General features: G+C 41.9%; 1 protein-coding gene across 4 annotated transcripts; it reads right to left on the bottom strand.

Annotated features, from left to right (window-relative positions):
- Positions 1-6,032: 6,032 nt before the first annotated feature.
- Positions 6,033-19,602, bottom strand: LOC110536242 (cell division cycle-associated protein 2). Of its 4 annotated transcripts, none has more exons than XM_021621912.3 (13): positions 18,657-19,602; positions 18,286-18,416; positions 17,890-18,031; positions 16,961-17,154; positions 16,568-16,741; positions 16,142-16,259; positions 15,574-15,869; positions 15,242-15,296; positions 15,071-15,142; positions 14,728-14,804; positions 14,420-14,497; positions 9,533-9,689; positions 6,033-7,483 (listed from the first exon to the last, which is right to left on the bottom strand). In XM_021621912.3, the coding sequence occupies exons 1-13, from the start codon at positions 18,793-18,795 to the stop codon at positions 6,378-6,380; spliced, it is 2,739 nt and encodes a 912-aa protein (XP_021477587.3). In that variant the 5' UTR covers positions 18,796-19,602; the 3' UTR covers positions 6,033-6,377. The 4 variants fall into 4 exon arrangements, with proteins under 4 accessions (XP_021477587.3, XP_021477588.3, XP_021477589.3 ...); XM_021621913.3 differs by having other exon boundaries at positions 17,874-18,031; positions 18,657-19,595; XM_021621914.3 differs by having other exon boundaries at positions 16,841-17,154; positions 17,874-18,031; positions 18,657-19,405.
- Between the last annotated feature and the right edge of the window lie 4,311 nt (positions 19,603-23,913).

The following is a 23,913-nucleotide window of genomic DNA, read 5'->3' as shown; positions in this document are numbered from 1 at the left end:
ACTCAAACATATTTACACTGGCTCCCCACACACTCAAACACATTTACACTGGCTCTACCCACACACTCAAACATATTTACACTGGCTCTACCCACACACTCAAACATATTTACACTGACTACCCACACACTCAAACATATCTACACTGGCTCTACCCACACACTCAAACATATTTACACTGGCTCTACCCACACACTCAAACATATTTACACTGGCTCTACCCACACACTCAAACATATTTACACTGGCTCTACCCGCACACTCAAACATATTTACACTGACTACCCACACACTCAAACATATTTACACTGACTACCCACACACTCAAACATATTTACACTGGCTCTACCCACACACTCAAACATATTTACACTGACTACCCACACACTCAAACACATTTACACTGGCTCTACCCACACACTCAAACACATTTACACTGGCTCTACATACACACTCAAACATATTTACACTGGCTCTACCCACACACTCAAACACATTTATACTGGCTCTACCCACACACTCAAACATATTTACACTGGCTCTACCCACACACTCAAACATATTTACACTGGCTCTACCCACACACTCAAACATATTTACACTGACTACCCACACACTCAAACATATTTACACTGGCTCTACCCACACACTCAAACATATTTACACTGGCTCTACCCACACACTCAAACATATTTACACTGGCTCTACCCACACACTCAAACATATTTACACTGGCTCTACCCACACACTCAAACATATTTACACTGGCTCTACCCACACACTCAAACATATTTACACTGACTACCCACACACTCAAACACATTTACACTGGCTCTACCCACACACTCAAACATATCTACACTGGCTCTACCCACACACTCAAACACATTTACACTGGCTCTACCCACACACTCAAACACATTTACACTGGCTCTACCCAAACACTCAAACATATTTACACTGGCTCTACCCACACACTCAAACATATTTACACTGACTACCCACACACTCAAACATATTTACACTGGCTCTACCCAAACACTCAAACATATTTACACTGGCTCTACCCACACACTCAAACATATTTACACTGACTACCCACACACTCAAACATATTTACACTGGCTCTACCCACACACTCAAACATATTTACACTGGCTCTACCCACACACTCAAACATATTTACACTGGCTCTACCCACACACTCAAACACATTTACACTGGCTCTACCCAAACACTCAAACATATTTACACTGGCTCTACCCACACACTCAAACATATTTACACTGACTACCCACACACTCAAACATATTTACACTGGCTCTACCCACACACTCAAACATATTTACACTGACTACCCACACACTCAAACATATTTACACTGGCTCTACCCACACACTCAAACATATTTACACTGACTACCCACACACTCAAACATATTTACACTGGCTCTACCCACACACTCAAACACATTTACACTGGCTCTACCCAAACACTCAAACATATTTACACTGGCTCTACCCACACACTCAAACATATTTACACTGACTACCCACACACTCAAACATATTTACACTGGCTCTACCCAAACACTCAAACATATTTACACTGGCTCTACCCACACACTCAAACATATTTACACTGACTACCCACACACTCAAACATATTTACACTGACTACCCACCACACATACTACATACGCCCACACAACAAGAACACACATGCATATTGACGCCACACACTTGCTACATACACTGCTGCCACTGTCTATTATCTATCATGTTGCCTCGTCACACCTACCTATATGTACATAGCTACATCAATTATCTTGTACTCCTGTAGATCGACTCGGTACTGGTACTCCCTGTATATAAGCATGTTATTTTTACTCATTGTTATTCACTGTATTTATTTCCTGTGTCACTATTTCTATAATTCTTATATTCCACTTTAACTCTGCATTGTTGGAAAAGGACATGTAAGTAAGCATTTCAATGTTAGTCTACACCTGTTGTTTACATATGACAAATATCCCATTTTTTATTATTGGATGGGTTGGATATGGCTCTGGCTACATTTATTATTAGAAATACATACAGTCATGTGAAAAATTAAGTACATCCCCTGAAAAGTAGTATTTTTTTGTAAATATTTGGACAGATGTATATGAAGTCTTTACTTCAACACTATTGACAGATAAAGGTAACCTAATTTAACAAATGAAACAGATTATACTTTGCAATAATTCATTAATAAAAATAAAAAATCTACAGAAATGCAATACCATAATGTGAAAAAAAGAAATACACCCCTAGCTTCAATAGCTGGTGTTGCCTCCTTTGGCTGAAATATCTTCATGTAGCCCCAAACCATAATGCCACAGCCTCCATGATATGAGGTTCTTCTGTTCAAAGGCCGTGTTTCGTTTTCACCAAAGATGTGGCCAAACAACTCCACCTTTGAGTCATCTGTCCAGAGCACATTGTTCCAGTAGTTTTGGTCTTTACCTAGGTGTTGTCTGGCAAACGTCAGTCTTGATTTTCTTTTTTTTGAGAGCAGAGGCTTCTTCCTGACCTCCCATTAGGCCAAGTTTGTGCAGTCTCTTTCTGACAGTTGACTCATGCACTTCGATATTGATTGTGTCTAGAGAGGCCTGTAGATCCCTTGATGTTACCCTGGGGTTCATTAGAGACTTCTATGAGCATCTTTCGGTCAGCTCTTGGGCTGAATGTGGTGGGACGACCTGTCCTAAGTAGAATGCCAGTGGACAGTGGAACAATGTACTTTTTTTTCTGCATAAGGAAATTGCATTTGTGTTTATTTTAATTGTATAACATTTTCAAAGCAAATGTTTTTGTGTGTAATTTGTTAAATTGGGTTACCTTCATCAATGAATGTGGTTGGAAATTAGCTCAAATATCCACGTGTCCAAATATGTAACCCCCCCCAAAAAAAGACCACTTTCAAAAGGTTGTACTTACTTTTTCCAGGACTGTATATGGCTCTAGATGTAGCCAGTTACATCCCTCTACATAATTATATGGTCACCTCACCTACCTATGAAAATATGGATTTCTCCAAATGTTTTATCATGAACATAGGAGACCAATATTCAATCTACATTTCTGTGGTTAGGTATTTTCTTGTCACTGCACTTGTCTTTGGGATTTAGATGAGGGTAGAGTGACCTCTACTGGCCAACTATCAATATACAGAATTAACTGTCCAATTCAAATACAATACATGACCAAAAGTATGTGGACACCTGCTTGTCGAACATCTCATTCCAAAATCAATATGGAGTTTGCTGCTAAAACACACTAGATGTTGGAGCATTCCTGCGGGGACTTGCTTCCATTCAGCCACAAGAGCATTAGTGAGGTTGGGCACGGAGGCATGGCTTATTCGATGGAGTTGAGGAGGTCATGGCTCTGTGCAGGCCAGTCAAGTTCTTCCACACCGATCTCGACAAACCATTTCTGTATGGACCTCACTTTGTGCACGGAAGAGTTGTCATGCTGAAACCGGAAAGGGCCTTCCCCAAATTGTTGCCACAAAGTTGGAAGCACAGAATCGTCTAGAATGTTATGCTGTAGAGTTAAGATTTCCCTTCACTGGAACTAAGGGGCCTAGCCCGAACCACGAAAAACAGCCCCAGGCCATTATTCCTCCTCCACCAAACGTTACAGTTGGCACAATGCATTGGGGCAGGTAGTGTTCTCCTGGCATCCGTCAAACTCCGTCAGACTGCCAGATGGTGAAGCGTGATTCATCCCTCCAGAGAACACGTTTTCACTGCTCCAGAGTCCAATGGCAGCGAGCTTTACACCACTCCAGCCGATGCTTGGCATTGCGCATGGTAATCTTAGGCTTGTGTGCGGCTGCTCCGCCATGGAAACCCATTTCATGAAGCTTCCAACAAACAATTATTTTGATGATGTTGTTTCCAGAGGAAGTTTGGAACTAGGTAGTGAGTGGAACTGAGAACAGGAACTGAGAACAGACGATTTTTACGTGCTTCGCGCTTCAGCACTCGGCGGTCCCGTTCTGTGAGCTTGTGTGGCCTACCACTTCGCGGCTGAGCCGTTGTTGCTCCTAGACGGTTCCACTTCACAATAACAGCACTTACAGTTGTTTGGGGCAGCTCTAGCAGGGCAGAAATTTGGCAAAGTGACTTGTTGGAAAGGTGGCACATAGGAGACCCCTCCTGTCTCAGCCTCCAGTATTTATGCTGCAATAGTTTGTGTCTCTGACTCTGAATGATCGGCTATGAGCCAACTGAGATTTACTCCTGAGGTGTTGACCTGTTGCACCCACTTCAACCACTGTGATTATTATTATTTGACCCTGCTGGTCATCTATGACTGTTTGAACATCTTGGCCATGTACCGTTACAATCTCCACCCGGCACAGCCGGAAGAGGACTGGCCACCCGTCAGAGTCTGGTTCCGCTCTAGGTTTCTTCCTAGGATCCTGCCTTTCTTGGGAGTATTTCCTAGCCACCGTGCTTCTACATCTGCATTGCTTGCTGATTGGGCTGTTAGGCTGGGTTTCTGTATAGCACTTTGTGACATCGGCTGATGTAAAAAGAGCTTTATAAATACATTTGATTGATTGATCCTATGACGATGGCATGTTAAAAGTCACGAAGCTCTTTAGTAAGGCTATCCTACTGGTAATGTTTGTCTATTGAGATTGCATTGCTGTGTGTTCAAATTTATACATCTGTCAGCAACAGGTGGCTGAAACTGAATCCACTACTTTGTCCACATACTTTTGTATATAGTGTATATGACCCCTGCAAAGACCATTTTGTAATCGCATACATTAGTCACCTGCTATTTTATTTATTTCTGTATTTTACCATATCAATATGTAGAGCCGAATGTTTTCCTTTCCATTAGCTAAAACATCCATTTCATAACTATAAATATTAGGGTGAAAAAGCACGATTCAGTTTAGGCTCTCTGTAACAGCCAAATTAGAGATAGGGAAAAATACATCCGGTCCAAAGGGGAAATGAATACCAGTAAGACTAAATACAATGGTTTTTAATGTTGACATTTAATATTCACTATGATTACCAGTTGAGTTAGTATTGATTGGTTGGTCAGTAGATAATTGTGTGTATATTGACTAGCTTGGTTCGGGAAGCCAGCTACAGATCACTGCAGTCTAATCTATTGTAGGAAATAACTATAGCAGTAACTTTAATTGTTTAGAATTTAAAAAATATACACTACCAGTCAAGTTTTAGAACACCTCAAGGGTTTCTTTATTTTTACTATTTCCTACATTGTAGAATAATAGTGAAGACATCAAAACTATGAAATAACACATGGAATTATGTAGTAACCAAAAGTGTTAAACAAAACAAAATATAGCCACAGCTTCGCACTCTTGGCATTCCCTCAACAAGCTTTATGATTTTATTTAACTAGGCAAGTCAGTTAAGAACAAATTCTTATTTTCAATGACGGCCTAGGAACAGTGGGTTAACTGCCTCGTTCAGGGGCAGAATGACAGATTTTTACCTTGTCAGCTCGGGGATTCAATCTTGCAACCTTTCGGGTTACTAGTCCAACGCTCTAACCACTAGGCTACCTGCTGCCCCAAGCTTCACGAGGTAGTCACCTGGAATGCATTTCAATTAACAGGTGTGCCTTGTTAAAAGTGAATTTGTGGAATTTCATTCCTTCTTAATGCTTTTGAGCTTATCAGTTGTGTTGTGATTAGGTAGGGGTGGTATACAGAAGATAGCCCCATTTGGTAAAAGACCAAGTTCATATTATGGAAAGAACAGCTCAAACAAGCAAAGGGAAATAACAGTCCAACACTTTTCTGGTTACTACATGATTCCATGTGTTGGTTCATAGATTTGATGTCTTCACTATTTTTCTACAACATAGAACAGTTTTTAAAAAACCTTGAATGAGTGGCTGTTCCATAACTTTTGACCGTCAGTGTATAAATGTATAATTCAACTTTTTAGACATTTCAAGAGAGGAGAGGCCTGTATAATGTTCAGACAATTAATAGTTTGGAAGAGCCCCATTTTATTTAATGAATACAGCAGGTACACATTCAAAGAGTAAAACTATGCACTGTCTGTACATCTCCTACTCCCATAAGCCTTGGTAAATGACAACTGCCAAACTGTTAAATCACATTAAAAGGTAGATCTTGTTCTATTTATACTACTTAATTACTAAAAACAAAAAAAGTGCTTTATAAAACTCACAACAACCAATAGCTATCAAAAGCAGGTGGAAATGGCCAACCCCAGTAAAAAAAAAATAAGGACCTTCGTAGTGAATAGGGTGCCATGTCATTCACAGCCAGTGTACAGGTAGTGGACAGGCTAGCATTGGAGTGGCTCATAGGTCAGTGTGATTCACTTCTTCCAGGGGAGGGTGTAGTAGAGCCTGGATGGAGCTGCGTCTGCGCCTGGTCTTCCTGCAGACAGCACTAATGGAGTCCGGAGAGGTGTGGGGTAGCCAGGCCAAGCCAGAGGCCTCCAGGGTGCTGCTCTGGTTCCTCAGGCTGCGGCGGACAGACTGATGCCCCCTGCAGGGGAAAGGCCTTAGCACATCATCAATGTTGAACTCCTCCTGTGCCCAGGGGGGAAGGAGGGATTCTGGGTAGGTGGTGGAGGCCTGTTCTATAATGTTACCCAGCTCCATTCCTGACCCGTGGTTATCATTCTCCACTGCCTGTGGCCCATTTGGCTGGGAAGCCTGCTCCTCCTCTATGACTGAGCTGGCGTATATAGAGCTCCTTCTACCTCTGGAGCGGCCTGGGCCCTGAGCTGCTCCTCTCTGCCCGCCTTTGTTTGGACTCTGTTCTACATGGCTCACTGCCTTCTGCTCTGAGGGAGCCACTGTGGTGCTAACCTCATCTGGAGGAGGGCAGGGTGTAGTAGTATCAGTATCTGCTCTAGCTGGACTATCCCCACTCCTACCTGCATCTGGAAGTGTGCCAGTGCATTGATCTGTATCTACAGGGTCTGAGGTACAGTGTGTATTAGGTTCACCCTCTCTGTTACCAGGTACTGTGTGCTTGGCTGGGCTGGACACTAAAACCTCTGGCTGGATTGTTTCTGTTGGGTCTTGTTCTGTATCAAAGTTCTCTACCTGCTCCTCGGTCTCTTCACTCAGCCAGTTATCAACAGGAACACTGACCTTCCTGCCCTTCCCTCTACCTACTCTAATAACACTCTGCCTTTTGGTTCTGGAGGTCTTTGTTGGACCTGACCATCTTCTCCAGATCTGTGCTGCTCTTCCAGTCCCAGAGCTGTCTGTGGTGGTGGAGCCTACAGGGCTCTGGCAGTCTACTGAAGGCCCATCAGAGGGCTCTGCAGCTGAGGTGGTGTCTTCTGGTGAGTCCTCACTGACCGGGGGGCAGAAGCAGCTTGACCACAGGGCTGCAGCTGTGACGGGGTCACTGTTAAAGTCATCTTCTAATAGGATGGAGTCTTCTTTGGCTGTGGCGGGAGGACACACAACATGGGTTACTACTGAACATGAAACATGTTCTCAGAACGTTAATTAAATACCTAAAATAACCTATCATTTCCATCCTCAGAAGATTAATAAAACCTACCAGGAAAACTTTTGGGGAACCATAGTAAAATGTTCTCAGAACCTCCCTGCAACCTGAAAAATGTACGTTCCCAGAACAGGCAAAATGTTAAAAAAGGGCGGCAGGTAGGCTAGCAGTTAAGAGCGTTGGGCCAGTAACCAAAAGGTCATTGGTTTGATTCCCTGAGCTGACTAGGTGAAAAATCTGTCGATGTGCCCTTCCTTGAGCAAGACACAATCCTAATTGCTCCTGTAAGTTGCTCTGGACAAAAGCATGTACTAAATTACTAAAATAGAAAATGTACTAGGGCTACTAGCTACCAATACAGACTGTATCTGGACATGCACCTAGTCAGAGTGAATGGCCTATGAGAATGCATATACAACACACAGTAGTAGCATTTCTATTGACTGAACTTAGTATTGTATCTCAAGTGTCTGAGTCAGTGAGAGTAGTCGAATGTGCCTTGACTTGAGTGGTGTATCTAAGTCAGGTGTAGGTAACTAGATTCAACTGCAGCTGGTCAGGGGGCCAGAAAATAATTATAACACTTTACACTGCAAATTGACCACAATTAAGCCCAAAAAGAAATTATGTGAAAATAACACCTGGAGACCTGTCCCAAAGCCACTCCTGCATTGTCTTAGGTGTGTGCTTGGGGTCATTGTCCTGTTGGAAGGTGAACCGTCGCCCCAGTCTGAGGTCCTGAGCATTCTGGAGAAGGTTTTCATCAAGGAGCTCTCTGTACTTTGCTACTTTCAGCTTTCCCTCAATCCTGACTAGACTCCCAGTCCCTGCCACTGAAAAACATACCCACAGCACTGTAAGGATGGTGCCAGGTTTCCACCAGACATGAAGCTTAGCAATCAGGCCAATGAGTTCAATCCTGGTTTCATCAGACCAGAGTATCGTGTTTCTCATGGTCAGAGTCCTTTAGGTGCCTTTTGGCAAACTCCAAAAAGTCTGTCACATGCCTTTTACTGAGGAGTGGCTTCCATCTGGCAACTCTACCATAAAGGCCTGATTGGTGGAGTGCTGCAGAGATGTGAGAACTTTCCAGAAGGACAACCATCTCCACAGAGGAACTCTGGCATAGTGACCATCGGGTTCTTCTACCATTTAAGAATGATGGAAGCCACTGTGTTCTTTGGGACCTTCAATGATAGACAATTTTTGCTATACGTCACGAGATCTCCTCCTCCAGATTCTTGTCTCAGTGCTCTAGGGACAATTTCTTCAACCTCATGGCTTGGTTTTTTCTCTGACATGCACTGTCAACTGTGGGACCTCTATATAGACAGGTGTGTGCCTTTCCAAATCATGTCCAATCAAATGAATTTACCACAGGTGGACTACAATCAAGTTGTAGAAACATCTCAAGGATGATCAATGGAAACAGAATGCACCTGAGATCAAGTCTTATAGCAGAAGGTCTGAATACTTATGAAAAAAAGGTATTTCTGTAATGAAATGTTTAACATAACACACATTTTCAAAACCTGTTTTCGCTTTGTCATTATGGGGTATTGTGTGTAGGTTGAGGAAAACAATGTTATGAATTTAAGAATAAGGCTAACATAACAATGTGGACAAAGGGAAGGGGTCTGAATACTTTCGGAATAGTTTTCTACAAATCTCTATTTGTGGGAATAGGTGGGGGCAGATTTTTTTAATTGGTGATTTTAGTATTTTTAGGCCAACAATTAATACAAAAAATTTACCAAAAACTTGGGGGGGACCCTAAAAAAATGTAAATCGCCTGCGGGACGGTTGCCTACCCTTGATCTAAAGTGTCTTCATAAGTGATTGTAGTCCAAGGCCTGTTCGAATACTTCCTTGATGTATACAGTGGAAGCCTGGCTCTCACCAAACATGTTAGATCAATAATTAGTTCATGGAAGGAATGATTCTTCCTGGGTATTCGAACAGAGCCTAACAGCTGTGTGCTTACCTGTGGGTTTGCAGTTGTGGGGGTGTTGAGGAGAGTGGCTAAGGGAGGACAGGATCTCCGTGATGGGACTGAGGGTAGGGTTCTTGGATGCATAGTCTCTCTTCCCATACAGAGAACGGTCCACCGCCTTCTTCCCAAAGCAATGCTTTGCTGAGTTCTAGAGAAACACAAACACAGTGAACACCCAAGCTGGTTTGCCCCATTCTTACATCACTCCTTGTTTATGTTTTGTTTATTCATGTTTTACTGTCACCTCTGAGGAATGCAGTTATTACAAGTGTAGCTCAGTTGGTAGAGCACAGCACTTGTAACGTCAGGGTAGTGGGTTCCATTCCCAGAACCACCCATACGTAAATTGTATGCCAACATGACTAAGTCACTTTGTATAAAAGCTTATGTTAACTGGCATATACTACAGTGCATTCGGAAAGTATTCAGGCCCCTTGACTTATTCCACATTTTGTTACATTATAGCCTTATTTATTCTAAAATGGATTAAATAAAATGTTTTCCTTATCAATCTACACACAATACCCCATAATGACAAAGTGAAAACAGGTTTATAGACATATTAGCAAATTTAAATTTTTTTTTTTTTAACAAAAATACCTTATTTACATACATTTTCAGACCCTTTGCTATGAGACTCAAATTGAGCTCAGGTGCATCCTGTTTCTATTGATCATCCTTGATGTTTCTACAACTTGGAATCCACCTGTGGTAAATTCAATTGATTGGACATGATTTGAAAAGGCACACATCTGACTATATAAGTTCCCACAGTTGACAGTGCATCAGAACAAAAACCAAGCCGTGGGGTTGAAGGAATTGTCCGTAGAGATCCGAGACAGGATTGTGTCGAGGCACAGATCTGAGGAAGGGCACCAAAAATGTCTGCTGCATTGAAGGTCCCCAAGAACACAGTGGCCTGCATTATTCTTAAATGGAAGAAGTTTGGAACCACCAAGACTCTTCTTCCTAGAGCTGGCCGCCCGGTCAAACTGAGCAATGCAGGGAGAAGGGCCTTGCTTAGGGAGGTGACCAAGAACCTGTGTTGTAATAAAATCAACTATGTGCATTGAGCTTGTTTGATGCCTCAATAGGGCGCCAGAGCAAGATAACCAGAAGAAAAAACCTTAACCCAACTACTCTCCTCCCGCTCCTGCTGGCTTTCGCAGGTTCTGCCATTACTCTCCTGAAGTTGCCGGTAATAGGCTACCGATCTGCCTGCCAGTTATGTTACATATGCACATTTGTGAAAGTTTCATTTAATTTATAATAATGCCTTTATATCTCAAAATCCTTGTCATGTGGTTAATAACAACTCTATCCAAATAAATTAAAATGATAAACCTAAAAAGTAACTTCTATTGCCATCTATGTAAGAACTGCCTACATAAAGCCAACAAATAACATTGCGGCCTGCAGGTAGAAAATATCCAGATTAAAAATAAATATCCAATAAATCACATTGGCTACACATCTGCAACGAACTTGAAACATTGTATCAACTATTAACTTGGGTCAGGCCCAAAGCTTGCCTAGCGAACTTGCAACATTGTAGAAAATATTCTCGGCCCTCATTTTCCCATGCCAGTACGCTCTGGACAGAAACAGCTTTAGGCTATTTGCACAAGGGATAAGAAGCAGTGCTCGACTTAGGCAGTAGCTCGCTGAGTACCGGCACCTCAAATGTTCTACTGCTTGAGCTCCTGTTCCTTCTATAGAATATTAGCTCAAAAGAATTGTGGAGCTCCTGCACCTAAATATAAACAGTACCCGCAGCCAAAATAAGTACCGGAACCTATTTCAGTCCAAGTCAAGTACTGATAAGAAGCCTATTTTATAACGTTTCCACTGGATCAGAGCATTACATTTTCCCCTTTCACGCCAAGTGGTTTTTGAAAGGGAGAGAACTGGAAAGTGAATGGATGTAAAAACAGACTTTGTTTGCTTGCTGTTTGAGGTGAAGAAAACAGGTTATTAGTAGTGATGCATTAAGCCAATCAGAAATACTATCAGATCCCCAAATGGGCACATTTTTCTACCTACATTTGCACGCAGGCGGGGTAAACTATAGGCCTACCTCTATACGTGCACGTCCTTACTCAACATTGACAGGAGAGCTCCAAACAAAAGACAATTACTAAATTGACAGAACTAGTAAATGGAATGAAATAAACCAAAACTTGCTTCTCACAAGTGTAGCATAGATTGTGCACTCTGCAAACAACGTGTCCACTCCACAATGAAAACAGGAAGACTGAAATAATAATATTGAATGCATTAAAAGAAATAACCATAAACATTGTAGATTAGAAATGATAGGAATTAACGGTAAATGTACTGGTGATATACAGTACCAAGAAACACGAGCAATGGACATTAGACCGGTGGAAATCTGTCCTTTGGTCTGACGAGTCCAAATGAGATTTTGGGTTCCAACCGCCGAGTCTTAGCGAGACGCAGAGTAAGTCAACAGATGATCTCTGCATGTGTGGTTCCCACCGTGAAGCATGGAGGTGGTGGTGATACTGATTTATTTAGAATTTAAGGCACACTTAACCAGCATGGCTACCACAGAATTCTGCAGCGATAAGCCATCCCATCTGGTGTTGCGTTTAGTGCGACTATAACAGGACAATGACCCAACACAGCTCCAGGTTATGTAAGGGCTATTTCAAATCAAATGTATTTATATAGCCCTTCTTACATCAGCTGATATCTCAAAGTGCTGTACAGAAACCCAGCCTAAAACCCCAAACAGCAAGCAATGCAGGTGTAGAAGCATGTGCAGGTGTATTTGACCAAGGAGAGTGATGGAGTGCACAAGCATCTGACCTCAACCCAATTGAGATGGTTTGGGATGAGTTGGACCGCAGAGTGAAGGAAAAAGCAGCCAACAAGTGCTCAGCATATGTGGGAACTCCTTCAAGACTGTTGGAAAAGCATTCCAGGTGAAGCTGGTTGAGAGAATACCAAGACTGTGCAACGCTGTCATCAAGGCAAAGGGTGGCTACTTTGAAGAATCTCAAATATAACACTTTTTGGGTTACTACATGATTCCATGTGTTATTTCATGGTTTTGATGTCTTCACTAATTATTCTACAATGTAGAAAATAGTACAAATAAAGAAACACTCTTGAATGGGTAGGTGTGTCCAAAATTTTGACCGATACTGCATGTAATGGGGAATTGATATACACTAACAATCAAATGCAAACAATTCACACAATGAAGCTGTAAAACAAGGAATATGCACAAATTGGCAAGAGAGCGCATTCTGGAGAGCAGTGGAATTGTGCATCTGGGAGCCTGGTCAATCCCACGTCTGCATTGGCCATGCAGCATATTCATACTTCTTGCGCTTCGCAGAGCTGTTGTCAAGGAAGTGAGTTTGTATTTATACAGGATGTACCACCCCCACCTACCGTCAACCAATCATGTCAATGCGGAGCTTTACAAAGCCCTCCGCATTGTTACAACATTTGGGAGGCACGTAGTGATGGGTACAGAGCTGGATTTAGCCTCTGCATGCTCTGCAATTTCGTCACATCCTCCATATGGAGCCTGCGACCACATTTTCGTATCGAGCATAAATTTAGTCTAGGCCTCCGCAATAGATTAGTTCACTGAGATGGGTGCAAATGTTACTGCTCGACTAAAACAAATCTCGGTCGACCAACAGCCAATCGACTAATTGGGGTCAGCCCTACCAGAAGGACAACCATCTCTGCAGCACTTCTCCATTCAGGCCTTTATGGTAGAGTGGACAGACTGAAGCCACTCTTCAGTAAAAGGCACGCGACAGTCCGCCAAAAGGCACCTAAAGAAGCAAGATTCTCTGGTCTGATAAAACCAAGATTGAACTCTCTGGCTTAAATGCCAAGAGTAAAGTCTGGAGGAAACCTGGCACCATCCCTATGGTAAAGCATGGTGGTGGCAGCATCATGCTGTGGGAATGTTTTTCAGTGGCAGAGACTTGGAGACTAGTCAGGATTGGGGAAAAGATGAAGGGAGCAAAGTAGAGAGAGATCCTTGATGAAGTCCTGAGCACTCTGGAGCAGGTTCTGACTGGGGCAAAGGTTAACCTTCCAACAGGACAACAACCCTAAGCACACAGCCAAGACAACGCAGGATTAGCTTTGGGGCAAGTCTCAATGTCCTTGAGTGGCCCAGCCAGAGCCCAGCCTTAAACCTGATCAAACATCTCTGGAGAGACGCTCCCTATCCAACCCGACAGAGCTTGAGAGGATCTGCAGACAAGAATGGGAGAAACTCCCCAAATACAGGTGTGCCAAGCTTGTAGCTTCATACCCAAGTAAACTCAATGGTGTAATCACTGCCAAAAGATGCTTCAACAAAGTACTGCGTAAAGGGTCTCAATACTTATGTAAATGTGATCTGTTTTTTTGTAATACATAATAAAAACCTGTTTTTGCTTTGTCTTTATTCGGTATTGTGTGTAGATGATTTAATCTATTTTAGAATAAGGCTGCAACGTAACGAAATGTTGAAAAAGTCAAGGGGTCTGAAAACATTCAGAATGGACTGTATATATATTATAACAATCCCAGTAGTTTCTTCTTTGGCCCCTCAAATGCTCATTCCCTTCCTTTCCAAAACTAAAATAAATACCACAAGTACTCCAAACACCACCACCTTCTAAATTAAGTTTAATTTCTGCAGAAATTTTAATAAAGCAACCACCTAAATTCCTTGAGCATGAGAAAGGCAGATTGACCGTGGCTTACAACGAGGCAAGTAGCTTTGTGTATGTAATACCTCCCCGAGGCTTAGCTCACTGTACTACCCACAGCCACAGTGTGTAATATTATACGTCTCTGTAGCGAGACTTATGAGTGATGAGCAGAGCCCAGACCGACCTTCATCCTCCCACAGGCAGACTTGGCAGCCGTACGAGACGACCTCTTCTTCACAGGCTCACTCTTCTCCTCTGGTTGCTGAAAGAACAGAGATAGAGAAGAGAGATATGAAGAGATATACATTTAGAGAGGTGGCATTAGGATAGGATCTATTTGGATACACTCACAAGCTCTTCCATTGAGATTAACCCTAGATCATCAGATTAAGATAATATTATTACTATCTCTGGACCAATATTATCTAATTGGTGTGTAAGTGGAGGGAATGAGGATATCCTGTTCAGTGAATGAGTGGTGCATTACCAGACCTTTCTCTTTCTGCTGCGCGAGCAGGCTGTGGCGGCTGGTTCTGGCTCCAGGGCAGGGTCAGGCACTGGGGCAGCATCTAAAGCAAACACACCTCCGCTTTAGCCTCTCATTTGACCTCACTGACACCCCTGTAAACACTAAACCAATGACTTGAGGCTGAGGAGAGGTGCTGTTACATAAGGGGAGAGAGAGAAAGGTGGGTGGAATAGAATTTGAATTCTGACCATAAGTCCCAAATGGCACCCTATTCCCTATATAGTGCACCGTTTAGGAAATAGGGTGTCATTTGAGACACACCACCAGTCTAAACTAGTGTGTCTAATACTAGTAACTAGATCTCACCTGGCATTTCCTCACAAACAGAGTCCTCCTCTTGAAAAGCTGAGGTCAGATCCAGAGGTCCAGTCTCCAGCTCTGAAAATACATACAGCAAGTGACAACAATGTGAAGTTTTACACAGAGCTTGACTAGAAACAGCTTCCTATCAGCAATGATCACTGTTCAACAACCAACCTGCATTGTCCATCCATGAACTGTCAACATCTTCTTCCATTGAAGGGAAAGGGATCTGAGGGCATAGAGAATTACTGCATTATTTACATGGTCAATAACTAACCCACATGCTGGATTACCAGAAAGAACAATTCAATGATTGGTCGTACTCATTAGGGAACACTGTAGCAAAACGTTTGGCAAAGGAAAACAAGTGTTTCTTATTGGAAGTTCAGGTAGTCCCTTCCTGTTTCAGTAACCGTCTGCTTCCGTTTGGTGCCTAATGAATAAGACCCTGGCCTCATCATTTTGGGACAGGTCAATCACTGTGTTGGTGATTGACAGGTACCTACCTTTCCCTGAGTGTGGGTGCTCTCCTGTTCCCCACAGCAGGGTCCCATAGTGAGGGGTGGGGAGGCTCCAGTTAGAGAGGGGCTGCTGAAGTCCGGCCGGGCCAGGGTTAAGGGTGTCTTCAGCAGTGACCTCAGCTGGGACCCCCCGGCAGATGTTGGGGCGCGGACCGGGGTTCCCCCCTTCCGTAGAGGGGTGCTGGGGGGAAGGTTCTTGTCAAAGAGTTCAGGGGGCAACAGGATCCCGAAACGCACCTGCTTCTTCATAGTGGAGTTAACGTTGCCACCATCAGCTTCATCTGAAGGACAAATAAATATTGTTTATTCATCAACATCACTTGACCATAACAGATTTATTCAACCTACTGCTTCTCATACAGAAACATTTTAGAGGGTGATGAATCATGACCAACAACAGCCTTTGCTGCTCTCAGAAACAAGCCTTTTCTTGCCTCAGTTTTTGCTTAGTCAATATTGTCTGTAGTATGCTTAACTTGCACTGGGCTTCAAAGCGTGATAAAGATGAAAGGATAGGATCCTCTATAACAACAGAGGAGAGCAGCATATTTACCCGTGGGGTTCATCTCCAAAAGAGATGGCATGGCGAACAGCTGGGGCAGAGTTGTCCTGACTCGTCCTGAATGCAAAACCAGAGGTTGGCTGGGGCTGTGCAGTTCAAAAGAGCACTCCTGTGGGGTGAGAGGGAACCAAAGATAATGTTTGAGAGCCAGGCAGGAACCTGTTGTGAAAGTAGCAGTTGTGTTCGCTGCAGAACTGTGAGGGCTTCACAGAGAGGAAAGGAGGCTGCGGTGTTGTGTCCCAAATGGAACCCTATATAGTTCATTACATTCGACCAGGGCCCGGGAACAAAGTATTTTTTAAATATTTTTACACCAGGTGAGTCGACACCACATAAGGAACAGGGTGCCATTTGGAACACATTTGGTGTGTATGTGTGTGTGTGTTTGTGTGGGGAAGAGGCTAGATGAAATTTTACCTGGTCCTGCTCCTCCTTGGTCGGAGTGCAGTGCTGCTGCAACATAGGAGAGGGCTGTGGCTTGCCCTGGGTGATCTGGGACACAGCATCAGTACCCAGGGCTGGTAACAGAGACACACTAGCAGGTTCTACATTGAGAGCTGGCTGATGGTCCTTGTCCTGGACAACTGCAACCTGAGGAGGTGATCATGATGGGTTAGTGGTTGTCAGGACATTGTGGTCACAGTATAATGGTTCATAATAATTAATTTAGTTTATAAAGACTTTTCTTACCAGTTGCTCAACATGCACACGACAAAGTTGAAAAAAAGACAACAACACCAACTGAATGGTTTGCCAAGTTATATTAGTCATTTAACAGACAGAAATGTTTTGCCAGTGTGATGAGGTTACCTCCGTGTTCTGTTGCTGCTTGAGTATGGTGGCAGTGCGTTTGAGGACAGGAGTGGTGGCCTCCCTAATCTCCTCCACACACTCCCCCAGAGTGCGTGCTGTGCAGCACCTCTTACTGGGTGGGGAAGTCAGAGAGGGATGCTGGCTCACTGGGGACATGTTTTCCTTCCCATCACTATCACAGCTCCACCCACCTGATAGTTAAGACAACACCCATCAACAACTATAGCCCAGAATAGAAAACTCTTAAAGAATATACTAAAAGGGACAATCTGTAGTTTCTGGATGAGACATTTTTAGGAGCTCCAAAAACATAACACAAGAAAAATGCTGGTTTCTCCATGCCCTCACTGAAGTATAACGTATATATTAAAACTTTAAAAGATGCTACACATAGGATTTGTGTTGTTGCATTGTAATTTCAGGAAACGTCCATAATACATATTCCGCTAATAATGGAATGATAGTGTTTCACAGTATTACTTACCCACCAGTGTGGTGATTGAGAAAACAAGCAGTGAATAGTGTAGGGAATCATTGTACCACAAACTGAAATTGAGGGAACAGTGTAGAATTTTAGCAAGAAGGAAATTACGAAACAGCTTTCCCAGTTCGACAACAAATTCTGCTCCTTCTGGAAAAATCAATAGGCAAATATCACAGCCAATCACATCACTGGCGTAATACTGTAGAACACTATAATTCCACTATTAGCACTAGATACTGTATATTATGGACATTTTCTGAAATTACAATGCAAAAAATATCTTACAAATCCTGTGTGTAGCACCTTTAAACATTTTGGGGGAAAAAGTCCAACATAATCTGATAATTTTTAAATAGTATACTCAGACAAGGCACCAGTTTCAGTTCACGTAATAATATGTGATTAATAACTGATTTATCTTTTTACATTGAAGCAGACTGACCACCAGACAGAACATCTCTTGTCTTGATGCATCCCCCCGTGTGATCTTCATTCTCCTCCACATTCATAATGCTCTGGAAGATGGCCATCTTCTGCTTTAGAGTAGAGGGGACTCTGGGAAAGAAGGGGATGGCTTGGGTATCCTACGAAGAGAGAGAAAAAAGAAATGCACGGTGAACACAAATGGCTTAATTTTATGTGATGCAATTGGTTCATTTTCAATGACAAATGCAGTGTAGCAAGAGACAGCTTATAGGCTTGTCATAAATGTAACTAAGATTATTATAGTTCCAACTCAGATGAACAGAAACAGTCCTAGAGCAACTTTTATCTGCAGTGCACTAGTTAGTTAATTGCACAATCTTTGAGTATGAATGAATGAGCAAACTCATCTCACCTGTGGTGTTGTGGGGGGAGTTTTCATCCTTTGTTGGGCAATGTAGCGGATTAGGGAGTTGGTCTCTGGTGAACTCCGTACCCCAACATTGGACCTCCGCTTCACCTTCAGCTGAGCTAGGCGAGATTTTTCTGGGGAAAGACAATACATGCACCATTCAATGGGACATTCTTGATTCAGAAAAACAAACAATTGTCTTGTGTCTTGACAAAGCAATGTCTAGACCTTGAACATATAGCTAGCTACATTGCCCAGATACATTTATGTTTAGGGTTATAATAATGAGTTAATTGCAGGGTAAAGTCGGAAAGAGCAGTGGACCCAGTGGAATGATATCAACAGAGTCAACTCACTTCTTCTGTCTGAATTACCTTTGACTTTAGAAGATGGCGTGAAGCTTTGAGTGGAGATACCCAGTTGGGAGGGTGTGAGCAGGGTGAAATCCAAGGGTGATGTGATGTTGCTCATTGGAGAAAGACACGAGGCCTCCAGTAGAGTCAAGTTGTCCATTTTCAACTCTGAACTTAACGTTAACTACCTTCAACAGAAAGGACTGGAAGCACCTTAAGTGGGGTCTGTCATCTAAACCAAGAAATCACTCAACTGTTGTCAATAACAGTTGATCAAATTGGGTCGATAATGCATTCAATAAAGGCCAAAAGGCTGACAAACCAGGCAACGACTGATGATCACACAAAAGTTTAAACAAGTGCTAGCGAGGAAAGGTTATGCAACAGGCGTTGTAGCTTGGAAGTTATTGACGCTATACATCCAACAAGTGCATATTAAAACGAAGTTAAAGCAATTTAACACCTTTATAAACCGACTCTGACGTTAGCGAAATACAAGTTCACATTTACGTTACAAAATGGCTAGCTAACGTTAGCTCAGAGTTTCTTGGCAAGCTAACTTTAACAATACATTCACTAAATCGACAAACATATTACCCAGCGAAACAGATCAGCGACCATAATAATAATAATAATAAGCTAAATGACTAGATAGCAACAATGAAACCGTTTTCCAGCTAGCTAACATATTACAGCTGGCAAGTTAGCCTAGGTCCCTAGCGAAATGCACCACTCACAGTAGCCGTGGCACGAAATTCCTTCCGCGACTCGAATAAAGGCTAAAATCTTGTTGAACGTAAAAATGTCCAACAAAATAATTACATGTACGTTTAACAAACGTAAAAGTACATTAAAAAACGTTTGCATTCAAACGTATCAAAATACTGACATAATGCGAAGTTATGGACATTTGGGGACTATTTCGTATGTCTACAGAAGGATCTAATTTCATACGAACTCGCCAATGAATGTGAAAACACATGTCACGTGTCTCGGCAATATCCAATGAATCACATTTGATTTAGTACTGTAAAATGTGTCCCTACGCATTCAAAATAAGTATGAACAGCTGAAGTATCCCAACGTATTCCCCGAAACAAATCAAAGCTAAAGAAACGTCCGAATTGTTCAGAAATACAGTGGTATTTTCATGCACTCTTCTTTGAATTGCAACTTAGTCTCACATAGCCTATATAATGCATCTAAAATGTCAAGAAATTGTGATGAATACCAAATAGGCAAACAGTTGGATCGGTTAGATCAGTGGTTCCCAAACTTGTTATAGTCCCGTACCCCTTCAAACATTCAACTTCCAGCTGCGTACCCCCTCTAGCACCAGGGTCAGCGCACTCTCAAATGGTGTTCTTTGCCATCCTTGTAAACCTGCCACACATGACACATTTATTAAACATAAGAACGAGTGTCAGTTTTTGTCACAACCCGACCGGTGGGAAATGACAAAGAGCTCTTCTTGGACCAGGGCACAAATAATATAAGAATAATAAATAAATGTCTTTATTTAGCCATTTTACATATAAAACCTTATTTGTTCATCAAAAATTGTGAATAACTCACCACAGGCAGGTTATGAGAAGGGTGGTCTTGAAAGGATGCACATAACTCTGCAATGTTGGGTTGTATTGGAGAGAGTCTCAGTCTTAAATCATTTCCCTATCCAAAAATCTAGTAGTGGCTTCTGATTAAATCCAATTTTCAGAGAACGCTTGTTGCAATTTCGATGAGGCTCTCTCGTTCAGATATCTGTAAGTGGACTGGAGGAAGGGTATGAAAGGGATAACGAATCCAGTTGTTTATGTCATCCGTTTCGGGAAAGTACCTGCGTAATTGTGCATCCAACTCACTCAGGTTCTTCGCTGTATCACATTTGACATTGTCCGTAAGCTTGAGTTCATTTGCACACAAAAAATCATACAATGATGGAAAGACCTGTGTGTTGTCCTTGTTAATGCAGACAGAAAAGAGCTCCAACTTCTTAATCATAGCCTCAATTTTGTCCCGCACATTGAATATAGTTGCGGAGAGTCCCTGTAATCCTAGATTCATGTCATTCAGGCGAGAAAAAACATCACATAGATAGCCCAGTCGTGTGAGAAACTCGTCATCGGGCAAGCGGTCAGACAAGTGAAAATGATGGTCAGTAAAGAAAACTTTAAGCTCGCCTCTCAATTAAAAAACATGTCAATACTTTGCCCCTTGATAACCAGCGCACTTCTGTATGTTGTAAAAGCATTACATGGTCACTGCCCATATCATTGCATAATGCAGAAAATATACGAGAGTTCAGGGGCCTTGCTTTAAACATTTTCACTGTAGTGTCCAAAACGTCTTTCAAGCTGTCAGGCATTCCCTTGGCAGCAAGAGCCTCTCGGTGGATGCTGCAGTATACCCAAGTAGTGTCGGGAGCAACTGCTTGCATGCCACTATGTCTCTCTGTCATAGCTTTTGCACCCTTAGTACAGATACCAACACATCTTGACCACCAAAGTCCATTTGATGTCACAAAGTTATCCAGTACTTTAAAAATGTCCTCTCATGTTGTCCTGGTTTCCAGTGGTTTGCAGAAGAGGAAGAGGATGTCTTCCTCAATTGACCCCATGTCTTACTACTCGAAAGTCATCTTTATTCTCACTCAAAAAACTCCAGTGGCTTATTTTTCAAATTGTCATGTTTAGTTTCTAAATGTCCACGCACGAGTGAAGGTGATTGGATGTTAATTATTTGACTATACTACCTGTATTTGACATTGTGTTGTCATTTCGCTGAACACTAGATGGTTTAATTTTATTTCTGGCAGTGAAACGAGGCTAATCAGGTGAGAAAAAAAACTTGCCCAAATGTATTGCCCCATTGGAAAATATAAATGTACTGTTTGAAAATGTGAAGAAGAAAAAAGTGAGTACAAGACCGAGGACATCCAGGATTGTAGGAAGAAAGACTACAGAAAATCTGATGTACTGTTTTCTTCCTTCCACTCACTATCTCTCCCTCTGACCCTCCCTCTACAGCACATCCACCTCCTAATTCACATCTGCAGAGCAGTCTGCTTCCCTTCATGTCCTCTCAATTCAGTTTCAAATCAAGGGGCTTTATTGGCATGGGAAACATATGTTTACATTGCCAAAGCAAGTGAAATATATAATAAACTAAAGTGAAATAAACAATTAAAAGTGAACAGTTAATATTATACTCACACAAGTTCCAAAATAATAAAGACATTTCAAATGTCATATTATGTCTATATACAGTGTTGTAATGATGTGCTAATAGTTAAAGCACAAAAGGGAAAATAAATAAACATAAATATGGGTTGTATTTACAATGGTGTTCGTTTTTCACTGGTTGCCCTTTTCTTGTGGCAACAGATCACAAATATTGCTGCTGTGATGGCACACTGTGGTATTTCACCCAATAGATATGGTAGTTTATCAAAGTTTGATTTGTTTTAGAATTCTTTGTAATCTGAAGGAAAAATGTTTGTCTCTAATATGGTCAAACATTTGGCAGGAAGTTAGGAAGTGCAGTTCAGTTTCCACCTCATTTTGTGGGCAGTGTGCACACAGCCTGTCTTCTATTCAGAGCCAGGTCTGCCTACAGTGACCTTTCTCAAGAGCAAGGCTATGCTCACTGAATCTGTACATAGTCAAAGCCTTCCTTAATTTTGGGTCAGTCACAGTGGTAAATTATTCTGCCACTGTGTACTCTCTGTTTAGGGCCAAATAGCATTCCATTTTTCTTAGTTTTTTTGTTAATTCTTTCCAATTTGTCAAGTAATCTTTTTGTTTTCTCATGATTTTTTGGGGTCTATTTGTGTTGCTGTCCTGGGGCTCTGTGGGGTCTTTTGTGTTTGTGAACAGAGCCCCAGGACCAGCTTTCTTAGGGGATTATTCTCCAGGTTCATCTTTCTGTAGGTGATGGCTTTGTTATGGAAGAATTTAACGTCTCTTTTCTGGATTTTGATAATTAGTGGGTATCGGCCTAATTCTGCTCTGCATGCATTATTTGGTGTTTTAAATTGTACACTTATTTTTGTAGAAATCTTATTTTTGCGGAGTCTCAATTTGGTGTTTGTCCCATTTTGTGAATTCTTGGTTGGTGAGAGGACCCCAGACCTCACAACTATAAAGGGCAATGAGTTCTGTAACTGATTCAAGTATTTTTATACAGATCCTAATTGGTATGTCAAATTTCATTTTACTTTTGATGGCATAGAAGGCCCTTCTTGCCTTGTCTCTCAGATTGTTCACAGCTTTGTGGAAGTTACCTGTGGCGCTGATGTTTAGGCCGAGGTATGTATAGTTTTTTGTGTGCTCTAGGGCATCGGTCTTTAGATGGAATTTGTATTTGTGGTGCTGACAACTGGACCTTTTTTGGAACACCATTATTTTTGTCTTACTGAGATTTACTGTCAGAGCCCATGTCTGACAGAATCTGTGCAGAAGATCTAGGTGTTGCTGTAGGCCCTTCTTGGTTGGTGACAGAAGCACCAGATCATTTGACTTCAGATTCTAGGATGTTGAGGACGGGTGCTGTAGACTGTTCTAGTGCCCTTGCCAATTCATTGATATATATGTTGAAGAGGTTGGGGCTTAAGCTGCATCCCTGTCTCACCCCACGACCTTGTGAAAAGAAATGTGTGTTTTTTGCTAATTTTAAATGCACACTTGTTGTTTGTGTACATGGATTTTATAATGTTGTATGTGTTTCCCCCAACACCACTTTCCATCAATTTATATAGCAGACCCTCATGCCAAGTTCAGTCAAAATCTTTTTTGAAGTCAACAAAGCATGAGAAGACTTTGCCTTTGTTTTGTTTTGTATGTTTGTCAATTAGGGTGGGCAGGGTGAATACGTGGTCTGCTGTACAGTAATTTGGCAAAAAGCCAATTTTACATTTTCTCAGTACATTGTTTTCACTGAGGAAATGTTCAAGTCTGATGTTAATGATAATGCAGAGGATTTTCCCAAGGTTGCTGTTGACGCATATCTCAAGGTAGTTATTGTGTTCAAATTTGTCTCCACTTTTGTAAATTGTGGTTATCAGTCCTTGGTTCCAAATATTGGGGAAGATGCCAGGGCTGAGATGATGTTAAAGAGTTTAAGTATAGCCAATTGGAATTTGTGGTCTGTATGTTTTATCATTTCATGTAGGATACCATCAACATCACAGGCTTTTTTTTGGGTTGAAGGGTTTGTATTTTGTCCTGTAGTAATTAGAGAATTCAGTGGGTTCTGGTAGTCTTTAAAAGCTGATGAATGT

This window comes from Oncorhynchus mykiss, chromosome 11 (assembly GCF_057628025.1).
Source record: "Oncorhynchus mykiss isolate SJ-2025 chromosome 11, ASM5762802v1, whole genome shotgun sequence".
Lineage (NCBI taxonomy): Eukaryota > Metazoa > Chordata > Actinopteri > Salmoniformes > Salmonidae > Oncorhynchus > Oncorhynchus mykiss.
This window is presented reverse-complemented; position numbering and strand designations above follow the sequence as displayed.